Raw genomic sequence first — 26537 nt, forward strand, 5'->3', positions numbered from 1 at the left:
TCAATTTTTCCCTCAAAATTCCATCCAGAAGTGCTTACACGATCCAAAAAATATATTATTTTATTTAATAAAAACGAAGGAAAATAATAACACCACCATTTCTTCGTTACTGCCTGTTATTTTCCATTATAATGTCATTATAATGGCCATTATTCTAGTGATTATTTTAATTATAAAACTTCGAAATCTTGCATATAACTGCATGATTTAAAACCTTGCAGGGTAGAGACAGGTGGCTAGCATTCATTCTAAGACGGCATCTGCACAAGCTTGTCTAAAATCTAATTACAAACGCAAACATGGTATCCCTCTGCCAAGCAACATGTGCAAGACTCCGAGGCATCATGAACATTGGAACATCAATTGAAAGCATCAGCAAGAGCTAGAAAAATCAAGAAAAGTTAGTATCTAATTCATTAATGACATATAGCACAGGCATGTACGTAAAATGTTGGACAATCTCGGAAACCCTAGCAAAGGGTATGTCCCGTCATCAATAGGCATCTCTTAAAACAGGACCCGTCTCATGATGATGAGCCATGACCATTAGCAGTAACTGCGAGAGGCTGCTGCTCGCCTACTGCTGCACTGTTTCCATCCTGGGGAAAAATAAATGACAGTTTAGGATAAAGATAAACGGAATGGAAAAGGAACACAAAGAGCACATCAACAGTAGACATCTTGATAAGCTCTTCCTGCTTCCTTGGGAAGAAATTATTAAATAACTCAGAAATCTCGCCCATGAACATCACTCAATCCACTCAAGTTATCGCTATCACTAAACTTATGTCACTCCTCATGCGCATGCATCAAACAAACGTGTATGGTCTCAGTTCAACAAGCAATAGAAAAATACAAGCATGTTATCAATCTTATGTCGTAAATGTTGCACACAAAGCCGTGCTTTGCCCTCCAAGCCAAATGAAAATTTTGCATATGCTCAGCCCAGAACTGGCTGATTTTACATCTCTAAGCCAAATGACGACTAAAGAACTCACCCCTTCCTTTGTCTCTGATGAGGCATTCTGAGTGCCTGCAGGAGGATTTTTTGAAAGGTCCCTCATTGTACCCTGCAAGATGCACCGAAAGCAGAACATGAACCATCCGCATAAGAAGTTTATTGACATACCAAACATCAACCCATGCAAGTGTACTAGAGAAGCTCTGGTATATGAGTATACTGCAACTCAATCTAGTTTGAGAACACACGCCACCGATATAACAAGTCAACAGGAAATTCTCATTCAGCTATCAGTTTAGAAGGATATCTAATTTAAGGCCGAGGGAAAGGGGGACAAAAAAAGGCAAGGGAAAGAAAATTCTTCAACAAGGATCATGTCCAAAAAGCATAAACGCCTAAGGAATTCAGGGTTTTTATATCAATCTTATGAATCAACGTATCCATCAAAATTTGAGAATGAGAACATTTTACAATGTCCTCAATATGATGTCAACTCAGCATAACTAGGGGTGCCTTTGTAAGCCACAAAAAGTAAGAGCTCAAACGGTGTTGACGAAGTGCATACTATACACTAACACTAATAATGGAAAAGGTAAACCAATAATGATATACAATTGGCATCTTCCATACTCAGACATGCTACAAAGCCAACATATATGCTGTCAACAGATCAAAGTCAACTTGTAGGCACAACACCGCACTTCAATGCCTTCAGGGCCAAGCCTGGATCATTCTTCAGGCTCAAGATCTAAGCTGAGGCCTAGTAGTTGTTTTCCAATGACGAATAATGAAAACAGTTATGACTCAACAACTGTAATTCGGTAATTTCAAAACATGATAATACTTTCTGAAAATGTTTGTATCTTTAAGAATCCATTTATTTTCCATTTGATATTAACAAAAATAATGTTAAGCTCAGACAGTATGAATATTACCTGTTTGTAGTAAATAGACTCCCAATTTTGGACCAAGAAAGAGACGGAAATGTTAAAACTATAAATTCAGAAGCAGCACTAGTAAATTATTGAAAATGAGTATACCGCCATATCTGGTTCTCTTTATTATTTTTCTGGTGAGCGCCAAAGCTGGCTTTTCATTACCTTCAACAATGTAAATAATTGTCTAAGATACTAAGTAAGATCCTATATATCATATGACAGTCAAAATTTTGATGGGGAGCGCTAGTCATCTAAAGGCGGATTCAGAAAATTGAACAAGCAAATGGCTGAGATTTGACCCACCAAAATCAGGTTAACAAGCCAAGATACATGTATCATCACAAAGCATTATGTCCTGGATTATCACCAACTGCCCATTGGAGGAAGGATGTATATTTTTTGACAGAGATTAAATTGCATTTAAAACCAAGGACAAGTTACTTTCTCAAAGAGCACTGTTGATGCAGCAACATACCATTAGAAGTTCTAACATCAATTCCTTTGCCTTTATTGGTAAAAGATCACCTTGAGTTTAATCAAAAACGTTTATCTTTGGCAGGGGTTGGTGGACACCTTCTAAATACAGCAGCAGCCACATCCCTATCTCAAATGATCTAATTAAACCAAGAGATTCTTCCAACAAATTAAGGTTCTCTTGTTTTAAACATCCCCTATGCCCATCCTGCAAAATGCATTTATCATTGCATCCCGCCTTAATCAGATATGGAATCGTCTAGGATACCTATAAATCCCTCTTATCGACTCCATGAAACCTATCTACATATTATATCATCCTACTCCAAAACTCTTAATTATCCAAAACCAACTCCATTAAGTTTTCAGCAAATCTAGTGCTGCCACAGAATAATTAGCCCATAACTTCATCATTATGCAGATAAAATGTTATCTTCAATAAAGCCACCGAAAAATTAAACCATATGATAGTTTGCATAAAATTCCTACATATCCACAGATTATATGAAATATTAGGACAACTCTAGGTAATTAGTAGACTTTCTTTATGCTGTTTGTGAAAAATGAAAACTTTGAACAGATGCTTCGTAACATCAGCTCTGTAGTGTCAATTCGAGTACACAAACAGCTAGGGATGACTCAGCAAAGTGGCGAAGGGTATAAGTTGGATATGGCAGCAGAAGGTTTAGTACCGTCAGGCAGGAGCACGGAATGCCACATTCATGTCCCTAAAAAATCTTCTGGATACTCCAAGTACACCGAACTTGCATGCACGTGTTCGCAATATATACATATACATATATATACACATATATACATATATATACATATACATATATATACACATATATACACATACATACATATACATATACATATATACACACATATATACATATACATACAGATACATATACACATATATACACATACATACATATACACACATACATACATGCACATATATATATACACATATATACATATACATATATATACACATATATACATATATATACATATACATATATAGAGAGAGGGGGGGGAGAGGGGAGGGAGGTCAAAGTAGGAAACATGAGATCCAACAAAAATATAGATGATAATCAAATCAAGCACAATTATGTAGTAAAATCATTTATACAACATAATCACCTTATTTGCCCACATAAGTCCACAGGCGTTGCATAAGGTCCTGGGTCCATCAGGTCCACGACGCATCATTGGAGTAGCCTTTGAGCTGATGCCACAGTGATGGCATCTGAACATATTCAAAACAACATTAAACCCCAAATATCAAATATCATTAGAACCTACATTCTAATTAAAGACATGCTCACAGATACTGAAAGTAGGCAAAAAAAAATATAGCCCAAGGGGAAAAGTGATAAGAAGCTTTAGAAGAATTGGTCCTTGTTTCCAAATCCAGTCACAGAAAAGTCCCTTTTTCTTCTGAAAATACATCCAGCTACTGGTTTTCGGTGAACAGGACCAATACTCCCTGCCATCTCACTAAAGATTAACTTTCTTAGGTTCTTTCTTTCAAACGGCATCGCTAACTTGATCAACTTAAACCTAAACAGATTCTTCTTCCAACATTCTACTGCGGTTCTTTTGCTCCTCACTTAAACCATTGCCTTACCATCATATAAAATTTACTGATTTAGTTTGTCAGTTCCTGCAAACCAGCAATTGCACATGCATACCATGGTGGTTGTTCGATCTCATCCACCGTGCAATTGGACACCTGTTTTGCAGTTGACACTTTTTGGTTTGTTTGGTTAGAATTAATTACAGCAACAATATTCATTTAAAAGAAAAGTTTAAAGGTGTTAAGTTGTAGTCAGACTGGAGGGGATGTTTCCTCCTGCCTACAAAATAATCAAGGGCAGGATGTCTAAGTCAAAATCCCTAACAAATATCTTGGAGAAATCTTATGAATAGGAGATGACACATAAAACAATAAGAATAATGTGCTGGCAATGCCACAGGCCCTTGACCAAGCACAACCTAACTTGGTTTTCTTCACAGTGAGATACCATATATGGAACATAATAATTGCTCTGGTATCATAATAGTAAATTTAAAAAATGCCAAGTTGCACCATAACCACAGCAAAGAACAGTTTTATTTAGATTATCATTTATGAAATCTTAAATAGGCAAAAATTAGATACACAACTTACGTGGCAGCTGATTCTGGTCGACCTTCCACAGAACCCCACCGTTGGGAAGCATCCAAACTTGCAATACCTGCAGTTGCATCTTCAGGCTTTGATTTTGATGATGTGAACTGACCTCTGTTCCGCTGCATCCTGTCGACAAAGAAGTTAGAAACAAAATAGGAAAAAAGAGGTGGCAATATATGTCCAGCCAAAAGCTTGGAGATTGTGTACCACATTGAGCAACTAATAAGGCCTAAATGAGACAGATGTATTGGAGTTTCATCAGTTATCGACAGCTAAAAAAAGATTTACAAACAAAGATCAAGGAGAAGCATCAAATATAAAATTATCAAAAGATTGCATGAAAGGACAGATTGTGCGCCATACATCTAAAATTGGCATCGTGAATGTCTCTTTGCCGGGGCTACACCTAAAAGCATGAAGAGCCCAAATATTAGATAAAAATAAACTCAGGATTTAATCTGTGCTTTGGCCTTTTTTCCTAATAAGCACTTGTCAACCAGGGATCAACCATCCATCTTTTTCTCCAACAGGCTTGGAGCTAGTTGCATGTGCACATGTTACTACCTTAATTCTCACTTAGAAATCCTACACTCTTGGATACTACATTATAAGTCACTAGTGAAAGAAAGGGGGCATGTTCAAAAAACATGCACATTTTAAGATAATAAAAAAACAGACAAGAGCCGATTCAATATCGATAAATTCCACAAAGAATTTTCATAGCTATGAATATCTTCATTCAAAATCTTAAGTTCACTTCAGATGCCAGGCTGATACCTTATATAGAGTGAGAAATTTATGCAACACAAAAGAAGAAACGATCTCAGAATATTCACCTCTTACCTGAGAGCAACTTCTTTGCGGACATTGTAACGTATCTTCTTGTCAAAATTCCGTTCTTTCCTCTTCTCCCGGAACCTCATCAATGAAGCAACACGCTGGGGGAAATTTGAACGCTGTGCAATATCAAAAAAGAAGCTTCCAATTTAAACAACTCGTCAAACCAATCTTTAGTACTTTACGAAAGTCGGTTGGGATGAGAATTACCTTGTTGTATGGATTTGAAGAAGATGGCCCTGAAGCCAAGCCGGTGTTTATCTCACGCCCTCCAAGTAACAAAAGCACAGCTTGAACCTACGCAGTGCAACACAGGCACGTCTATCACAATTCTAAAACAGCATTGCTCTAAAAGAAAAAAAAAAGGAGTTTAACAAAAATCCTGCCACTAACCAGACAGAGGAAGTGCGAACAAAAAGGGAAAAAATGTCACCTTTTCGGGGGAGACAGAGTCGAACACATAGACCTCCCCCTGAAACGAGAGGGTTAGCTGATTAGCCCCAACCTGTGGCGCGACCATCCCAAGAGGATCCCTCAGATTGGCGTGGTCGGAAGGCACGTCACCTTCCATCCCCTCCCCCTCCGCGGCCCCATCGTGATCATCCTCCATCGCGTCTCCTCCGCCGCCATCCTCCGCGTACTGCTGGATGGCCTGGGCGTCGGCGGCCACAATCAAGTGACCCTCACCACCGCCGCCGGGTGCATCGTCGATCCGCCCCGGGAGGGGCATGGCGGGGTGCGCAGGAGCCGGATGGCGGGCCGTGTAAAGTCCTCCGGCCAACGGCTTCACGTCGGCCGGCTGGCCAGAGCTTTCGCTCATTCCCCTCACCCTCTCTCGAGATCAAAGAAAAGGATTTTTTTGAAAAGAAAAAAAAAACAACTACTTTGACAAACAAATATCAATAAAATTGGGCCAGAAACACCAGAAACTTCAAATCTTAGGAATCTTTCGGGAGCTCGGATCGAGAAACCCTAAAATTTTAGGGCACCATGGGAGAGCCAGTAGAAGACGCGAGAGAGAGAAAGGAAGAGGCCGAGAGGAAGGGGGAGGGACTAAGACATGACAGAAGCGGTGACGTCATCGGGTCTTCCCACAGGGCCTTGCCCGGTGTGGAGGATTGATCAGGGCCGTAGGATGCAGATCGCGAGCGAATCGCTGGTGCTACCTTAACGATAACGATGAGCGTGCGCGCTCATCACGGCAGATGCCGTACTGTACCCGTTCGTCTCCCGTGCTCTTGATGGGCCTCCAGGTTTTTTACCATTCCCGCGTGGTTGCGATTGGGTCCGGCTCGCTCCCTGTTTGGGTTGCTTCCAGCTAAAGGGTGCAATTTTCACTGTACTTGATACTGGGAAGTTTGAACTAAAATGGAACTATAACATAATGTTCATCTTGCTCTTGATTGGTTTTGTGTGATTCTATGGGCACCTATTAGATGCGCATGAGCACGTAAACAACTCTCTTGACACATAATAAGAAAGGATTAGTGCAACCAAACATAAGAATAAGTTAATTATGAAATTGCCAAAAACGATTGTTATGAATCTCATTGACTTTTTTTTGTGCGCAAGTAATGCCAAGCATGTTACCAATAAATATGCTTCATTAGTTCCAAGTGTGACGTGACAAAAAGAGGAGATTGGCACGATTCAAGATGTCAATGCCATGCACAGATGCAAGGAACTAATTATACTCCGACACGTGACCTTGAAGCTTTTTCTTTGCGCTAGGTTTGGATCCCCAAAGCGTTTTGTTTTTACGTGCGCGTAACAAGAATGACAGCAATGATCAAATGGAGGCACGCATAGGGATATTAAAACCCATTATGGCACATATATATTGCCATTATGATAGTCGAGAATGGTAATATGACAATTGTTGTTAACCGTTGTTATTTTATGTTTGTAACTCATAAAAGTTATCCAAAAATGTTATAAAACCTGTTTCATGTGACGACTATATGTATTCATCCAAGACTATAGTACCAAGTATATCTCAATCATAGAGGCAATAATCGATAAATCATTTCTTTATATTTCAGCTTTAAACAACAGTATTCGTTAACAAACTATTCAATTCCATATAATATTTAAAATTATTTTCAATCTCGACCAGGCACACGTTACTGCGTAAGTGAAAGTCGATTCAGACCCCGAGATTATCACCTTTTTGACATCAAAGCAGATGGTAACTCCTAGAAAACCAATCATCACCCACATACAAGGATGCAACAATCAAGACTAGCCAAAAGAAATTTCTCTCCAACTTCCTCACCATTTCTTTTTTTCAAAGGACTAGGGCACGTAGAAACCTGCTGATATATCAAGAGTTAAGGCAGGATCAAACCCATGCCCCTTGAATGGAAACAAAAGACTATACAAACTGGACCGGTCGGCGCTCTCTCCTGCTTCACCAGTAACTATTACAAATTTGTAATCAAAGAAATTATCACATATGGAAGACAAACTTCAAGAACACAAAAAAATCAGGCAAAAAATGTGCATCTAGTGATCCACATCTTCCATACCACCATCACTCCAGAGCACTTGCTCATCAGTCTTAGTCAGAGTCTCATCATCCATCCGCTTCCAAGTCCGGATTGACTCAACCCCCATCCATGCCTTCTTGCCTTTTCTCAGCTGGGATAAAATTACCCTCCCTCTCCTAGGCCAGCCAGCCCTTCCATAGCCATGGTAGCCAAAACCTCCACCATAACAAAACCATATACCATCAATGTTGCCGCAAAAGTCATTAAGATGATCGTGACCAAGGAATACTGCCTTCACATCTCCCATCGAGGTGAGGGATTTTAGGACCCCAGAGTTGAACATAGAACAAGCAACTGCCTCCTGATATTTGCCCACAAACCCTCTATACCAGAGATCTCGAACCTCTGGAATGGGGATATGGAAAAAAGTTAGTGCTGGAGCTGGAAAGATGCCCTGCTAGTCAAAGACAGAAACAATTCTTATTTAAGTTTGTAAAGCAACCATTATAGCAAGTAAAAGCTTACATCTTATCATCAAAGCAAGTAAAAGCTTTCATCTTATCATCAAAGCAAGTAAAAGCTTTCATCTAATCATCAACCTCTTCTACTCCACAAAGACTGCTGCGATCAGGATAGAACCGCATGTTCCGCTCCATCATGAGCAGTGATCAGATAGATAACATTAAGAATTTTTTTTATCAGATGAAACCCGCACATCTAAATTTACAATTTTTAATGCAATCACCAATTTAGTATGAAACTCCTCATATTGCTAAGCATTTCACCATCCAACCTCAACTCAGACCCTAAGGGCAAATTCATGCGCATGTGATACCCAAAACCTGCTGCTTCCCATGTGCACTAAGAGATTAATCTATTTTTCCCATTAAATCAGAAAGAAACTCTGCCCTATTATTCTCTTATCACACTGCATCTATATCATAGAGTTTATTAGACTAGTTGGCAGTAAAACATTCAAGGAACTCCCAGAAGCTCTAGAATAAAGATATGAAAATAGCCTAACCTATACAAAACTTAAATTTGTAGCCATTTCTTTGAACCTGATGCTATTATTGATGATCTCATATTGGCGCTTCTCCATGAAGATATGAAGACAATGAGCCCATATAGTAAGATTCAAAAAACACAAGTATTAGTTATCAACCCAATTATTAAGAGTAAACATTGCAAATTGCATTATTGAAATTTTGACTTCTTTATTTAATTTTCTTATAGATATAGGCCACTGAATCAATTTTCTGCTCTTGCAAATTCCCACTCTCTGACCAATTCAATTCACCATAAAATGCAATAAAAAACATCTACCAGTAATCACTTGGCATAAAACACTGTAACTTCGTCCTCCTTTTAATTTTTTAAGCAATTAATTAAAGAAGGCAAATCAACATAAAAGCACAAACCCAGAATATGATATAAAGATGCAGAGCACTGACCACTGAACTAATGCTTTTAGCGGATCATGTCTTTCAATGACACTTGCTCAATCTTAAAACCTGCGAGCTATATGTCATGAATGAGATATGAGACCAGACAAAATCTTTAGCCTCTAAAGAATAACACCGGATCATTAAATATTCAAACTCAAAGGTTGGTACCCATATTAAAAGTTAGCAGCCATGTATGGATGAATTTTTCAACTAGGAGCATAATGCAACAGCAAATTTGATTGGTCTCTAATACCTCCCCTACTAATTGGTGATGCCTCATTGCTTTGAGCCAGTGAAACAAAGAATACAGCAATGGTTAAGAGGACTGTAACATGACTAATTCTTGCTAAGTCCTCAAAGAAAACAGCAGAGATTGCAGTATTGTACCATGAGATTCCTAGCTACTATAGAAGTCATTAAAGATACAATCATTTTCAGCTACTATGTAAGACAAGCAAAGAATTATCATATAAGAAAATGAAGAGAAGCAAAAGTTTGTTATGAATTTTTGAATACCTGAAGGTTTTGTGAAGCGGTGCGAAGCCAGGTGAGTTGAGATTCCCTAATCCATCCATAAGTTCTAACTCCACCGACCATTGCACGATCTCCACTATCAAGGAAGTAGAGATTTAGCACGCTGGTATTAGCCATTCCCGAACTGAACGCTCCATGCACCCTGATGTCATAATTCCCAAATCCATCTATCTTGAAACCAGGCGGGTTGAGCTGGGAAACAGAATAATCCATGAGGGAGATGAACGACATCAGCTCTCCCCGGGTCATGGTGGACTCCTGGTCATGATTACCCAAGATTGCCGCCCAGGGAATCCTGGACTCCATGGCAGGCCGAAACACTTGAAACAGTGATTCCGCTGCATCTGTTGCACTTGTCCCAAATATGTTATCCCCTGGTTCAGACCAAAAGAACACGTAACCAAAAATTTCAAGAAATGTCTCCCGGGTGTTTTCGTTTAAATAAAGGCTGAATTTCTTTATAAAGGGGGAGGAATCAGGGACAGATAAATCTCTCTCAGAAATGTCACCTGAATTGAATGTCTTTGGTCAAAGATCAAATCTTTAGCGAAAAAAGATCGAATCTTTAGTACAAAGAAGCAAAGCAAAGCATAAGGGCGCCCGAAATGGCATCAAGGAGAAAACTCCGTTCTTAGCATATACGTAGACGAAAATTTCTCACAGAGAATGGTCATAAGAAAAAGGTTCATTTTCCTCTAGAGAAAGATTGAATCTTTATTACAAAGAGAGGAGTAGAATAAGGGGAAAAAAGAATCAAAAGAAGACGCACACCAAAATTTCCCTCGGAGTTGATTTCTTGATCTGAATTCTTGTAGTAAAAGATTGAAACTTCAGCTCAAGAAAAGGGAGAAGAAGAAGGAGTTAGGACCTGTGAAGGCGATGAGATCGGGCTTCTCGGCCTCAATCATCCTCCGGAGGAACTGGGTAGTATTGAGATCGGAGCAGCGGGCGGACTCGAACGGGAGCACATCTCGGCACCGGGTCACCGCTCCATTGCCGAAATGCATGTCCGCGACCTAATCGCATCAAAAGAAACAACCCCCTTAACCCTAACCCTCGCACTAGGAAGCCGAAAAGGAGAAGAAGAAGCTGAAGCTCGAGCTGAGCTGAGATCTCTCACCTGGAGTATCTTGAAGGTGCCGTCGTAGCGGAAGCGGAGAGGGAACTCGGCGGACTTCTTGACCCTCACGGCGGAGTCGGCGCCCACCTCGATCGCCTTCCAGAATAAAAAGGAGAGGAGGAGAGAGAAGAGGATAAGGAGGAAGAGGTCGGAGAGAGCGGGACGCCACGGCCGGCGGCTCATCCTCCTTCGCTCTCTTCTTCCCCGAGCGCGGTCTGCGATTTATTCCATCGCGGAACCGAAACCGTGGCGGTTTGTGATTTGATGGCAAGCAACTGCCTTCCTTTTATCATCATTATTATTATTATTATTATTTCTCCTCTCCGCCTGAATCCGACCGAACCATCAACCGGGAAGAGGGAACGGTCTATTGTAATTTGCTCACTGGCTGAATTTTTTCGAGAGTTACAAGGTGGCATAACTGTGGAGGAGAAGTCTCCTGATACGTTTAAAGGATCTTCTCGGTGTACTGCACTGCATAAGAGGCAACCCAGTCAACAGCTCTATTCACTTTTCTATACACATGCACCGTCTGAAATTTTCTGCACTCTTGCACCAACCATCAAATATCATCAATGAGAAGGCGACCGACCGTCCTCTTCCTCTTTTTTCGTATCCAACCGATCACCATGGCCGAATCTCCTTCGAGGATGATACGCTTCGTCCCCAATCTCCTCCGAGCATAGGATAGGCCCTTTTATGCTGCTCGGAGCTCCGCCTCTAAGGCCGTCGGACCATAAATGCATCGCCCACTCACAATTATAATCTGTGAATCATGGCCTCTGATCACGAAATCCACTTCTGCTATGTCTCCATCGCTGGATGCACTACTGTCAAAGTTCACCTTAAGATAGCTGGAGGTGGAGGCTCTTAGGACATGAGGAGTCCCAGATATCCCTAATCATCCTAGATGGAACTATTTCAGTAGCCCTGATGATCTCTACTGTATGGCGGGAGGCTCTCTCAATAACGGACCTCGGTGAATTGTTGGTTGAGATTATTTTAAAGTAAAATACAATAGCAACCTCTTGGTAATTCCCTCCCCCCCCCCCCACGGTATTTTTCCCTTTAGAACCTAGTTTCTCTCTGGCCATCCGCTTCTCCCTTGGGATTTCTTTTTTTTTCTCTCTTCTTCCCCGTTTTCCTTTTTTTCATAACTTAGTTTCTTTCTCGCCATCTGCTCGCCGGTGGCCAGTCAGATTGGGCCGGTCGTCAGCCATCCTCCCCCCTACCCCTCCTTTCCTGCTTTGTTTTTTTTCCTCTTCTGTGCATCTTCTCTTTTCTCTTCCCTTTTTTCGTTTTTCTCTCTTATTCATTCGTGTGTCTCGTTCCCCCATGCCCCGATCTACAGGCTAGCTGCCGGATAAAGGGGGATGACGGTCAAATCGGCCGGTTGGTGAGTACCTTTCCTTCTTTCTTTCTTTTGCTTTGTCCTTTCCACTTCTTCTTAGATGTGCTCCCCCTCTTTCCTCCTCTCCTCTTTTTGAATCTTCGCACATCTAGAGGCTTGGACTTGGTTATCATCGGTCAGATCTTGTGATTGCCAACTTGATTCCCTCATTCTTCTCCCTTTTTCTTTTTTTTATCTATGTCTCTCAATCCCTTTTAACCTCCCTCCTCTCTCTCTCTCTCTCTCACACACACACACATGGATGCAATCCTAAATCCAGCCCCTCCCTTCTCTCTTTCTCTCTGATAGATGCAGCCCAATATCTCACCATTGATGCCCCTTCCTCTACTCCATTTCTCTCCCTAATATATGCATTCCCTCTGGCGCCGGCCGAAATCTGCCAAATCCAATCCTTCTCCCCGTTCGGTGCAATTATTGTTGGCAGATGACGAATGCCTACATTATGACTGATTCATGCAAGGTACAGATGTTGCCCCTGATCTTCTTTAATGGGGTAGGAAGTTAGGAACCCTGTGAAGCGAAACAACCAATTTGAAAAAGGATTATTCCCTAATTTTTGTAATTTGATTTTCAAAATTAGAAGGATGTTTAACAATTATTTGGAGGGGGTTTTAATTTTTGAATTTTGAATTTCAACTCCTATGTTGGATGGAAATAGGAATTTTTTTTTCTTCTTTTTTTAGGTACTCTTTTTTCTTTTGCATTTTTCTTTATCTAATATAGGGTCAATCCTCCCTTCCTTTTCATCAAAAAAAAAAAAAAAGTAATTAGTATAATGGCTTTGATTCGACCAATGTAGATTAATAGTAAAAAATAGCAATGGTGGTCAAAAAAAAAAAAATGCCGCTTAACAATATTATTTGTCTATCATGCAATGCCTTAGAGCAAAATATCACTAACATAATTTTAGATAGGCAGGTATATCACAGGGAGAATTTTTTTTTTTTTTTTAGTGCACCGGCTTCTCACATGATACGTATATGAGTACAACCATTTATATCAGAGAAAAAAAGCTGCCATCAAAATTTATCTTAAGAAAATAAGAGAAGAGGGGCTCCTAGGAAACGAAGACAAATCTGGTCGCTGTCTCAGCTGGATGAGAGATCCAGATGTCCCTAGTCGTTTCAAGAGAAGAGAGTAGTGCACTATTGATGACCTTCGATGCATGAAGCAAGGCTCTAGCCACCACCACTCTCGAATGTAGCCATCTGTTCTCGAAGACTTAGGTATTTCTATCTAGCCAAGTATAATAGGCCAGATAGGCATACCAGACTCTCCTCCACCGTGTCTGGCCTCCTTATAGATGCCATCAATCGAAAGAGAAAAACCTCCGATAGAGACCTATTCTGCCCGATGTCAAGAACAAGCCCCATACACTATCACATCTGGGCCGCCCGCGGGCAGTAGAAGAAGGCATGACAAATGGCCTGGTACTTTTTGGAAATATTTTACCTTTCTGAGGGCGGGGAAAGTTCCTCGGCGGTGGCCACTTCGTTCCTTTTTTTGAAATATTTTATCTTGGCAATCAAGAACTCCAACGTCACGGCTCCAGCGACCTAATCAGTAGCTGGGCTCCTGGAGCTTAATTATCCCCCCCCCCCCCCCCCACCCAAAAAAAAAAAAAAAAGCAAAGGTGGGCTTGCCCCTCCAGCTCTTAAAACTAATAATAACATCAGTAACAATAATAACAACAACAATAATAATAATATAAAAAAATATTAGAATTTTTTAATGCAACGGAATAATGATGATATTTAATCCCTTGCTCAATATTTCTAGAGCAACAATCTACTGGCTATGGTGCCGTCCAATCAATTCCGCCTTGGGCTCTCGATGTCACACTCGTAATTGGTACCGACCACGATCAGTACAGGCTCGGAATAATGTCCTCTTCTACATGATGCTTCCATACTGCTCCAAAAACTTCTTGCTGTCCTTTGTTACTCACGCTTGCCAGGGAGACCAATCAGCTGACGAGTCAATACTTACAAAACGAGTCTTCATAGAAAACAAAATAAGAAAAAAGAGGTGGCAATATGAATATCTTCATATTCATCTTACTCTAATACCTTAATTCTCACTGTTGTGGGATGGAATTCCCAGTTTAGTCCCACATCGGCTAATCAGCGGAAAGGTCTGTGCCTTATAATGAGGAGGTGCAAACCTTTCCTCCAGAGGGCCTTTTTGTGGGACAAAGCCGTGAGGGGTGGGAAGGGTGGTTCCACCCGGGGCGCCGCCGGAACAGCGCGGACCCCCGAGAGCGGTCGACGATCCCCGATCCCCAAAGCGGACAATACCTCTGGATGGGACGCGGATGCTTTCCCTGCTCGGCTGGTGTGTGGGCTGGTGCCGGGGTGCGAACCCCGCATCAGATGGCGCTAGAGGAAGGGCCCCGGCCACGCACAGACCTTCCCGCTGGGGGGGCTGTGTTGTGGGATGGGGTTCCCAGTTTAGTCCCACATCGGCTAATCAGCGGAAAGGTCTGTGCCTTATAATGAGGAGGTGCAAACCTTTCCTCCAGAGGGCCCTTTTGTGGGACAAAGCCGTAAGGGGTGGGAAGGGTGGTTCCACCCGGGGCGCCGCCGGAACAGCGCGGACCCCCGGGAGCGGTCGACGATCCCCGATCCCCAAAGCGGACAATACCTCTGGAAGGGACGCGGATGCTTTCCCTGCTCGGCTGGTGTGTGGGCTGGTGCCGGGGTGCGAACCCCGCATCACTCACTATGGGCTCGTTTGGTTCGCGGGAAAAGAAGGGGGGAAAGTGTGGTCAACGGGAAAGTAATGAGATGCCTCTTGTTTGGTTGGAGTTTTCAAAGGAGAGAAGGGGGCCCTTTTGTGGGACAAAGCCGTGAGGGGTGGGAAGGGTGGTTCCACCCGGGGCGCCGCCGGAACAGCGCGGACCCCCGGGAGCGGTCGACGATCCCCGATCCCCAAAGCGGACAATACCTGTGTTGTGGGATGGGGTTCCCAGTTTAGTCCCACATCGGCTAATCAGCGGAAAGGTCTGTGCCTTATAATGAGGAGGTGCAAACCTTTCCTCCAGAGGGCCCTTTTGTGGGACAAAGCCGTGAGGGGTGGAAAGGGTGGTTCCACCCGGGGCGCCGCCGGAACAGCGCGGACCCCCGGGAGCGGTCGACGATCCCCGATCCCCAAAGCGGACAATACCTCTGGAAGGGACGCGGATGCTTTCCCTGCTCGGCTGGTGTGTGGGCTGGTGCCGGGGTGCGAACCCCGCATCACTCACTATGGGCTCGTTTGGTTCGCGGGAAAAGAAGGGGGGAAAGTGTGGTCAACGGGAAAGTAATGAGATGCCTCTTGTTTGGTTGGAGTTTTCAAAGGAGAGAAGGGGGCCCTTTTGTGGGACAAAGCCGTGAGGGGTGGGAAGGGTGGTTCCACCCGGGGCGCCGCCGGAACAGCGCGGACCCCCGGGAGCGGTCGACGATCCCCGATCCCCAAAGCGGACAATACCTCTGGAAGGGACGCGGATGCTTTCCCTGCTCGGCTGGTGTGTGGGCTGGTGCCGGGGTGCGAACCCCGCATCACTCACTATGGGCTCGTTTGGTTCGCGGGAAAAGAAGGGGGGAAAGTGTGGTCAACGGGAAAGTAATGAGATGCCTCTTGTTTGGTTGGAGTTTTCAAAGGAGAGAGAAGGGAAAGTTGTATTCCCATGGGAATGTGATTCCCACATTTTATGGGAAAGTCTTTCCCATGAGAAACATGGGAAAGTTACTTTCCCATGAGGCGGGAATCACTCCATTTTTACTTTTTACCAAAAAGTCCCTTCAGCATTAAAGAAGCATTAAAGAGGCATTAAAAACCTAATTTTTATTAAGGGCATAATAGGAATTATATATAACTTTCCTAGGAAAGTGGATGGCCAACCAAACATAAGCACCTTGGAAATTTGTCACTTTTCCATGGTCAACCAAACATGCCAAAAGTACTTTCCTAGGCATCCTCTTCCTAGGAATTTGTTTCCCAGGAATCATATTCCTAGGAAGAAAAATGCTTCCCGCGAACCAAACGAGCCCTATGAATATCTTCATTCAAAATCTCAAGTTCACTTTAGATGCCAGGCTGATATCTTACATAGAGCGAGAAATTTATGCGACACAAAAGAAGAACCAATCTCAGAATACTCACCTCTTACCTCTTTGCGGAGGACATTGTAACATATCTCCTCAACAAAATTCCGTTCTTTTCTCTTCTCCAGGAACCTCATCAATGGAGCAACTCGCTTCGGGGGAATTTCAACGCTAGCTGTGAAATATCAAAACAGAAGCAACCTTCCAATTTAAACAACTCGTCAAACCCGCATGGATTTGAAGAAGATGGAAGTGAAGCCAAGCCGGCGTTTATCTCACGCCCTCCGAGTACCAAAACCGCAGCTCCAACCTACACGGTGCAATACATTGGCTCTACAAGAACCAAAGAAAAGAGAGAGAGCGAGAGAAAGAGTTTAATAAAATTTCTGTCACTAAGCAGACGATGGAAGTAGGAACAAGTGGGGAAAAAATGTCACCTATCCGGGGGAGACAGAGTCGAACGCAAAGAGACTTCCCCCTGAAACGAGAGGTTAGCTGATTAGCCCCAACCTGTGGCGCGCCCACCCCATGAGGATCCCCAAGATTGGCGTGGCAGGAAGGCACGCCACCTTCCATTCCGCAGCCCCATCATGATCCTCCTCCACCTAGGGGCGGCAATCAGATCGAGTTGGGTCATAAACGGGTCGGATCACATGCAGGTCGGATCAAAAAATCATAAATCTGAACCCCGACCTGTTTATTAAACAGATCCGAAATTACAATCTGAACCTGACCTGTTTATTAAACAGGTAATCCGACCCGACTCGTTTAACCTGTTTACCCAACCCAACTCGACCTGTTTAACCTGTTTGCCCAACCTGACCCGCTTAACCTGTTTAGACATGTTTAATCTGCCCAACCCAACCCGTTTAACCAACCCAACCCGACCTGTTTAGACCTGTTTAGACCCGTTTAACCTGTTTAGACCTGTTTAACATGCCTAACAGTTAAACGGATTAAACGGTTTAAACAGGTCAGACATATAAAACCCGTATCCGACCCAATTAATAAATAAGTTAAACGGGTTGACCTGTTTACGACCCGAACCTGTTTAGGCCAAACCCAAACCTGTTTATGGCGGGTCGAACACAGATCAGGTTGGCAGGTCGGGTCATATTTTGCCACCCCTACCTCCACCCCATCCCCGCCGCCGACATCTGCCGTGTACCGCCGAATGGCCTATGCATCGGCGGCCACAATCAACTGACCCTCACCACCACCACTCGCGGCGCCGCCGCCGGGTGCATCGTCGATCCAGCTCGGGAGGGGCACGGCAGGGCATGTAAAGACCTCCGGCCAACGGCTTTACGTCGACCTCCTGGCTAGGGTTTTCGACCTATCAGGATCAAAGAAAATATTCTGAAAAAAAAAACACTGCTACTTTGACAAATTAACATCGATAAAAATCGGCAGAAAAACACCGGAAACTTCAAATCTTTGGAATCGATTGGCTCCGCTGGAAGAGATCCCATTTGATTGGCACCGCAAAGCCCATTTGATTGAAGGTCTTTCGAGGGCTCGGATCGAGAAACACTAGAATTTTAGGCCTCGAAGGGAGAGCCTAAAATTGGAAAACAAATTAAAAAAAAGAGCAACTAGTTGGGGATAATTTAGCATGCAAAAATAAATTCTAAATTAAATTGTTATATTTAATTAAAAAATGATGAAAGAGCCATACTTTAAATGACACGTCTTAAGCTTATTTTTATAAAAAAAAATAGTAAAATAAATTCTAGCAAAAAATAATATTTTTTGTTCTACATAGACTATTAATAAAGATAATCTGAAATTATCATTGTTTAATCGAAATAGTTTCGATTTTTATTGAAAAACATAAACGATAATTCCAACTTAAAACATAATACTAACTAACTATTTTTATTGAATCTCTCTCCTTCACCTCTTTCTCATTAGGTAGACCAACCACTTCTTCTTGATACGGCTCTTCACTATTGTTGATCGATCAGTTTTTGGTGATTTTCTGTAAGAAAAAAGTCGGTTATAAATGACCAACAAATAAATCGAATAAACATTAAAAAAATGGATTGAATAAAAAGATATCGTTATTTGAATTATTTATTCAAAATTATTTTTAGAAATTTGATGATATGTCAATATAAAATTATCTTCGACCAAATATAATGATCTTTTTCGAGTATTCTTGTTTGAATAATTTTTACGCCAACCAAATTAAAAAAAATTATCTTTCCCTAAAATTATTTTTTAAAATATATAATTATCAAAAAATATCGAATTATGCTGTAATGCAACATACTCTAACTATATAATCCTGAAAACCTAATAAGCATCGGATAGGCCATGGCAGCCTCCTACTCCTCCTTGTAGCACCCTCAGTCACGCTGTCTTTTGCTTCATGGTTTATGGTTGGACAAACAAAGAAGATTGCGTGATTATTGAATTTTATGGAAAATCCTTTATGCATATTTCTTGGTTTTCATATCCTTTTATAATAGGCCTCTCTTCCTCTCTCTCTCTCTCTCTCTAGAATTTTTTATATATATTTTAATCTAGGGTAGGTACGTAAGTCAGACAAGTATCGACTACGTCTGCCAAATCTAGGCTCGAGTGTTCAACTTTGGACCCAAGCCCATCTTCAGTCCAACTCTTGATGTTGAACTGGACATGGCCCCAAACTGGTCCAAGTAAGCATTTGACTGTAATCAACCAAAGAATGTCACATTATAAGCATGGTCCGAAATAATAATTGTTACAATAATTTAAGACGGATCCACCATTGTATGTGTTAATACATGTATTTAAATAACAACCATCATATAACACAAATAATGACCATTATTCAACATTTATAATATTCTTTAGAATAAATTAATATCATTTTCTAAACTTAAATATATATACATTGTTTTAAAAAAAATTATACCATAAACAAATAAAGATGCTCTTAGGCGACCAACATGCGAATTGGAGATTTTTTTTTTTTGAATATAGATTGTTGTGAAAGAAAAATTATACCATAAACAAATAAAGATGTTCTTTACTGCGCAACATGTGAAGTTATTATTTTTTTTTTCTTTCCGAGCGAGATAAATCATCTCTTATTATTTGTTATTATAATATTATTGTTACAAAACTTATAATTCAATATTACATATTATGAGATAAATAATCACTGGAATAATGCTGTTGCCACTATGTCGACTACACGATGGTGCTTTTCCTTTTGGAATTTTCCCTCGCATGAGATGCAGGTGCCCGCTAAATGGTACATTAGAGACGTAGTCTTGTTGACTAACATCTTTCATACAAATGTCGGATCCACGTCAGAGCGCTGATGTCACCCTTTGTACGTGGGGTTGACCCTTTAAATACTTGGATTGGAGTTTTGAAGACGCGTGACGGGAACTCAAGAAAGTGGTAGTGGTGGTTGCTGACGATCGTGCCGCCGGTCAACAAAAAAATTATATAAAATAATCATTACCTAACACCAAAAGTGCACGTTGATGTAATGGTCACAATAAAAATAAAAAAATCATAAATCCACACCAGGTCCATCATTTAGCTGTGCATCGTGAATGCACGTTTTTGCTTGCTCCATTTAACAAGCTTTAGGCTTTAGAAAAATTATACCCTGCACCATCACAGATTGCAATTAGCCAATTACGACCGCTCTTCTTTATAAATTTTAAATTTTTTTTAAATATTTTTTTAAAATATTAAATTTTGTATATCTTTCTATATTTACATATATATACTCTCTTAATATACTTATTATTTTATTTTATTTTTTTATTTTTTATCTTTATATATGTACCCATATTACTAATGTTGTTAAACACTTAACGGCTTCAAATTAAAAATACAAAAATACTCTTAATGGATAGATGTGCAAAAAAAAATTTAGAAAATAATTATGATGAAGGATAAAAAAATAATTTCAAAATTTTATTTTTTTTAATTAAAATAAATATCATTTTTATTAAAGTGTTAGAGGAACTGTTATATTTGGAGTATTTGTGAAAAATAGTGTTTATAAAAATATAGAAATAAATATAAATTTTAAGAGAATATATATGTGAATTTAAATATTTAAGAATAGTATTTATATAAAAAATTAAATTTTATTTATGATACCTACAGCTTATTATACCCCCATGCAAAAAAGAGGGATGAAGATTATCTGCCTGTACAGCCATACAGTAAATGCAGTACATAATCAAAATTCTTTTATTAGTTGATTAAGGTGCAGAGAAATCTGATTGATATAGCGTACGGCCATGTGATGCACATGGTTGATATTGGGACCATGGGGTCGTGCCCACAACCTGTCACGTGAGGAAACTAAAGGGCGCCTACCCGTCCTTTTTTAACTCGGTTTCAAACCGGACTTCCTCCGTCCTGATAAACCACGTTCTAAAATAACGGCGCTATCACACTTTTTCTTCCACAACCCCCCGGGACACAAGAAAGCGGCTCTTATTGTATTATTATTAGTAATACTGCTACTACCATTTTACAATAAAAAAGACAAAGCAGCTGGCCTTTATTAAAGTTGTCACATATATATCCTCTAAAATATTAAAATTTACATAAATATTTTTTTTTAAAATTAATATTTATACGTATACTTTTATAAATAAAATACTTATTTTGCATGCATACTTTTTATTTTTTTTCTTACATATGTGCCAACGTCATCAAAAATTAGCAGTTTAAAATTAAAAATAACTGAAATATCCTAAATATAGAAAAAATTTGAGTGTAAAAACATGTTGAAATAGAAAAATGCTGAAATAGGAACAAATAAAAGTAGAATTTTTTTGCAGATAAGCCCTTCTAAATATGTAAAATTGCATGAATATTCTCACAAAGTATTATTTGCATATATACCCTTATAAATATTTTTTTGCATAGCTACTTATTAAGGATATTTCAGCTATTTTTAATTTTAAACCGCTATTTTTTTTGACGGCGTTAGATAGTGTGGGCATATATGCAAAAAAAAGAAAATAAATGATATACATGCAAAAAAACAAATATTTTATAAGGGTATATATGTAAATATTAATTTTAGAAGGGTATTCACGCAAATTTCAATATTTAGGAGGGTATGTACGCAAAAATATTCTTAATTCATTGAACCAAATTTGAAACATTTTCATCATAATACCTCATCATTCAATGTAACATCTCATATGTTGTCTAACCAAGAAATATTGGTTGATCGTGTAGCTCACATATGTCGAAGATACTTAGGCATATATATATATATATATATATATATATATATATATATATATATATATATATATATATATATATATATATATATATATATATATATATATATATATATATATATATATATATGTGTATATGTATATGTAGAACGGCATGCTATGCAGAGTAGATTGACCGTGTCGGCCAAAGATCTAAAACAAACACCAAAAAAAGAAATTGAAGAAAACTAATTAGAAGAGAAAAAAATACTTTATTTAAAATATAAAAAAAATGAGACATGCAAAAAGGCTCTTTCACTTCTCACTAGGAAAGACAACTTTTACTCTTTCTTTTTCTCTCTTTTAAATGCCACACTAAATGAGGAGCTATAGATCCTTTAAATAGAGTTCATATGAGTGGAATATTATATTTTTACTCAAATTCAAAAATCAACACCCGCAGAAATTTGCATACACTTTTACCAATATAATTAGGACTTTCGAGACTTCTAAAACTAAGCTTTTCTCCACTTTTTTCTAATTTTAAATTTTTGAAAAGATATGGAAGTGAGTCATGGTGGAATCCCGATAGTTCTCAAATGTTCACCGCATCCACTAGTTGTTTCACTATTTTCAATCCTTCCCTCGGAGCGCCCACTTCATAGTTTTGATAGCTATCAACCATTTATACATCAATATTGCTTATACATGTGTGCGTATACAGCTGATCATCTTATCTTGGTATTTCACTGTTACTATCATGTTCTCTTGGTAGCAGTGTTACGAGGCAATTAATGATTGCTGTACTGAATCCATTCGACCTAGAACTATGTTGTTGTTTTTTCTTGGGTTAATTGTAAATGCAAATATAACACCAACTTGGATCTGGGATTGATTTAATGGAAAGTGTATTTTTCAATTCTATATCATAGAAGCTTTGTGACGCAAAATCTAGGTTAATTAACTATACTATCTGGGGAAGAGAATATCTAATTTTGATATAATTATTCCTATTCATGAAAGATAACTCTATCCTTGACATGAACTTTTTATCATCTCAAAGGGTCGCCATATATATGAGGTATTTTGTTTTTTGATTTTATTGGATGTATTTAATACTCGTATGATATAATCTATCTGCCTTAGCAGCAGCAAAAAAAAAAAAAAAAAAAAAAGTACTGTCTTATATATGGCAGCTCAGAAGGGTTAGTACTGGGTTCATGTCCAGGTCATGATCAAGTTAGCACAAACATATGCACGCAGCTATGTGATTATACCTGCCGACCATCTCTAATATATGTTTCTAGCAAGATTGAATTGGGATAAATTGGCGAACAAAGTGCATGATAGGATAAAAAGAGCATGATGTATTCCATGGAGACTTAAGGGTAGCAGGACGAATGGCACTAACAAAGTCAAATGTGCGACGCTTGCTCCCCAAGAATGTTGCCGATTCCCATCGCAAATCTTTCGAGGTTAAAGTTTTTGGCCGGTGGTCATCAACCGAAAGGATCACATGAAGAAATTCTGAAGATTGACTTTTGTAGAGTGGGAATTGACCTCAGACCACAGCATCTAAGCCAAGTTTGCAAACGTAAGGCCATGACCTGAGGAATATGAATGTGGTTGACGGAAGAGAGGGCTGGAATCACGAAGACTGCGAGGGCGCATCCAACTTCGTGCTCATGGTGGGACCGTGGGGCACCCAGAGGTGAATTTATTGGTTGGACTAGGTCCACCAATGGGCTAGTGCAACAACCACAAGAGGATAGAACATTCATGGAAGAAATTATATCCTAGACTGTATTCACCATATGATTGTGTATATAGATAATCGAAGCTGCTCGTTTTTATAGTGGTGCACCGAGATAAGCATTTGATGAATGAGGTTTATAGAAATGAGAGGTTGTGATTGGTGGTACGCACGGCTATATGGTGCATGCAGCAGTGTAGGTTATAATTTCTTCGTGCATTGCTCCCTTTCATTATCTACATGCATGGCCACATGATGCATACAATGTAGGGTATAATTTCTCCAATACATGCTATGTTTGTGCATAACCTTTTGTCCTTGGAATGGTCCATTGCTGAGCTACTGGATCTGGTCCAACCAATAATTTTGGATACGTTTGAGACTTCTAATTTTGAGATACGACTGCCCAAAGACGCATCTCGAGAGCGCAAGAGGAGTCGTAGGATTTAAATCTATATTCCCATTTAAATGCTGTGTGCAGGCGACATAGGATTATTGGCAGACAATCTGAAAAGATGATGCCTAATTATAGGGGATTTCGCACAACCAGGTTCATGGAGGATTTGCATTCTAGATGTAGACGTTTGCAAATTGCAAGGTCCATTGCATTCAAACTTGGAGCATGCATGGAGCTACTATTTTTTTTTTTAAAGCAACATAGAAGTCACGCCATTAACTCCGGAACTTTTATCTAAAATCCTGTTTCATATTATGCATATATAATCCGTAAAACCCTTTTTAAGAATACATGATAAATACATACTATTTATCGCAGCGTTGCTAATGAAATTAATTATTGGTATATGACCCGAGTGAAAGGAAGCTTGGATGACTATGATAATTTTTTTATGCATGACCGAATTTTCAGATACAACGGAATAACTAAAAGGAAAAAGGATATATCTTATTCCATTCAATTTTCTCCTTGTCTCAATTAAAACATATTTTGGGCAACATTTGGTGCCAAATGTGGTCAAACGTAACTCAACTCTTGATGGTTATAAATTGCAGATAATACAGTTGCTAATAACCTATGGTGTTGAAATTGAATGAAAAAAGAATATATTCTCAGGTTTGCTATGGTAATTCATTTTCATTTTCATGTAAGTCCATAATCCCAGCTCTTTATTTAAAATTGAATAGCTTTGGTTGAACGACGGGATAATCAGTGTTATCGGTTATTATAGTTGGTTTCATTGTCATTAAATCTAAGATCATATCCTTACAAGATTCATCCCGCTTCCACCTTGTACCTTCTTCAACCTCTCCCAATGCCACCTGCATCACCTTCGTCGCCCAGCTTCTGTAATGTTGGCCTATGCCCCGCTTCTTTCTTACCCATTGCTGCTCTCTCCCTAGATCTTCCAGTTCAATGGTTCCCCTTCTCCTTACCGAGTCTGCTGATCTAGCTAGCGATCTTTACTTTTTACCATCTTCTATGTTGCCATCTCCACCCCGACCTCTGTTGTCCCCCCTCGCCTATGACCTCACCTGCCTCCATTGTGTTGGCCTCCACGTACACACTCCACCATGAGGTCCACGACTACATCGTGCTCGTCTTCTACCCCCCCATCGTTGTCCTCTTCCACATCAATATTGATGGAGCCAAGACCCCCTTCTGATGGTCACTTTCTTCCTCGACCATCTAGGTTGAGGATTACCGGCCGGCCCTTGAGTGGCTGGGTGTTCATGTGCAGGGATGTGTGCTGCTCCCGTGCCATGGATGGGGGTGCAACAAGGGAGTGGTGGCCTGGGATGCAATGCGGGAGATGCAACGGTGTTGATATATATATATATATATATATATATATATATATATATATATTAACAACGGTGGCTTGACGCTAAGCAAGTATGGGTACACATCAGAAAAAAGAAGTTGATAGAGAAAGAAAGGAACGGACTCTTGACTCGCCTAGAGGAACTCTTCTGAACAATACGCAATATAAGAGGCAACCTAGTCAGCATGCAGCACTATTCACCTCCCGATAAACATGAGTGGCTCGGAAGGAGCCAAACCCTCTCGCGAGCTTAAAGATATCCCGAAGCAGTGGGTGCCAGTCGTCATGGTTGTGCTGGCCTAGCCGAGTCACCTTCAAGGTAGATACTATCTATACCCATAACTAACCTCGCATGGGTCATGCATTCTCATGCAGCTCTCAACTCTGCACTGATGACAGACTCGTCAAAAATACATCGACCTCCAACTGTGACAAGTCTGGAGTCATGATCTCTAATCATAAAGCCCACTCCTCCTCTACCTCCATCCTCAAGAATACTGCTATCAAAGTTTGCCTTAAGAAAGCTAGGGGGTGGGGGTTCCCATGAGACAAAAACAGTCTTGGTCACTACACTAAAGTAATGCTCTATCCACTACTGTTCTTAGGTGCACCCTTCTGTTGTCGAAGATCCAGGCATTTTTGTCCATCCATATGGATAGACCATGTAGGCACATCTGATACCCCACTCCACGGTATTGGGCCTTCGCAAGGGCTCCTTCAGCTGGCCTAGGAAGTCCTCAGTCGAGGCCGCAACCTGCGGTGAAACCATAATGCATGCATCCTCAAATCTGAGGCGCACATGGGCATTTAAGGAGAACATGACTGATAGACTCCTCTACATTAGGGCACCCTTCGAATGCTGAGGTAACTCGCACACATCTCTATGCCCCCTTCCAAATAAATATGGCAACACGGGGATGGATGCGCATCTTACAGATCCAACCCTCATCAATCCGTCGGGCTGTCCCCTTTCTGACCAGGTATGTAGGTCTCCGATACCTACCTTCGACCTCCCAGTCGCTCTCCAAATCCTCCTATTCGTGGTCTCCTTAGTGGGTAATGGTAGTGCCAAAATCCTCTCGGCCAGTTGCCCTCCGAAAGCACGACAAACACGGCCTTCATTCCATCTTCTCTCCTTAGGGACGATCAGATCACTGACTATGCATACTACCAGACACCCCGGGTTGAATATGGTAGGCCACTAGCTGAGTGGCTACTCTGACAGCAATCTATCCTCCAGAGCATCAATAGCCCGTCTATCCCTAATCGCCCAACTGATTCAAAGGAGCATCATCGGGGCATGGGCGCAAATTTTCCTACCAA

The 26537-nt window shown here is 40.5% G+C and overlaps 2 protein-coding genes across 4 annotated transcripts; both read right to left on the bottom strand.

Moving 5' to 3' along the window:
* Nucleotides 1–221: 221 nt before the first annotated feature.
* Nucleotides 222–6441, bottom strand: LOC103722605 (GATA transcription factor 20-like). Its single transcript, XM_008813212.4, has 7 exons — nt 5829–6441; nt 5606–5692; nt 5402–5514; nt 4556–4684; nt 3526–3631; nt 999–1070; nt 222–599 (listed from the first exon to the last, which is right to left on the bottom strand). The coding sequence occupies exons 1-7, from the start codon at nt 6213–6215 to the stop codon at nt 525–527; spliced, it is 969 nt and encodes a 322-aa protein (XP_008811434.1). The 5' UTR covers nt 6216–6441; the 3' UTR covers nt 222–524.
* A 1081-nt stretch (nt 6442–7522) lies between these two features.
* LOC103722606 (probable inactive purple acid phosphatase 28) lies at nt 7523–11265 on the bottom strand. 3 transcript variants are annotated; one of them, XM_008813215.4, is made up of 4 exons: nt 10987–11265; nt 10735–10882; nt 9849–10210; nt 7523–8341 (listed from the first exon to the last, which is right to left on the bottom strand). In XM_008813215.4, exons 1-4 carry the CDS (start codon nt 11167–11169, stop codon nt 7901–7903), a joined length of 1134 nt encoding a protein of 377 aa, XP_008811437.1. In that variant the 5' UTR covers nt 11170–11265; the 3' UTR covers nt 7523–7900. The 3 variants fall into 3 exon arrangements, with proteins under 3 accessions (XP_008811437.1, XP_008811435.1, XP_008811436.1); XM_008813213.4 differs by having other exon boundaries at nt 9849–10240; nt 10987–11264; XM_008813214.4 differs by having other exon boundaries at nt 7523–8338; nt 9849–10240; nt 10987–11262.
* Nucleotides 11266–26537: the final 15272 nt, after the last annotated feature.

This window comes from Phoenix dactylifera, chromosome 7 (assembly GCF_009389715.1).
Source record: "Phoenix dactylifera cultivar Barhee BC4 chromosome 7, palm_55x_up_171113_PBpolish2nd_filt_p, whole genome shotgun sequence".
Classification (NCBI taxonomy): domain Eukaryota; kingdom Viridiplantae; phylum Streptophyta; class Magnoliopsida; order Arecales; family Arecaceae; genus Phoenix; species Phoenix dactylifera.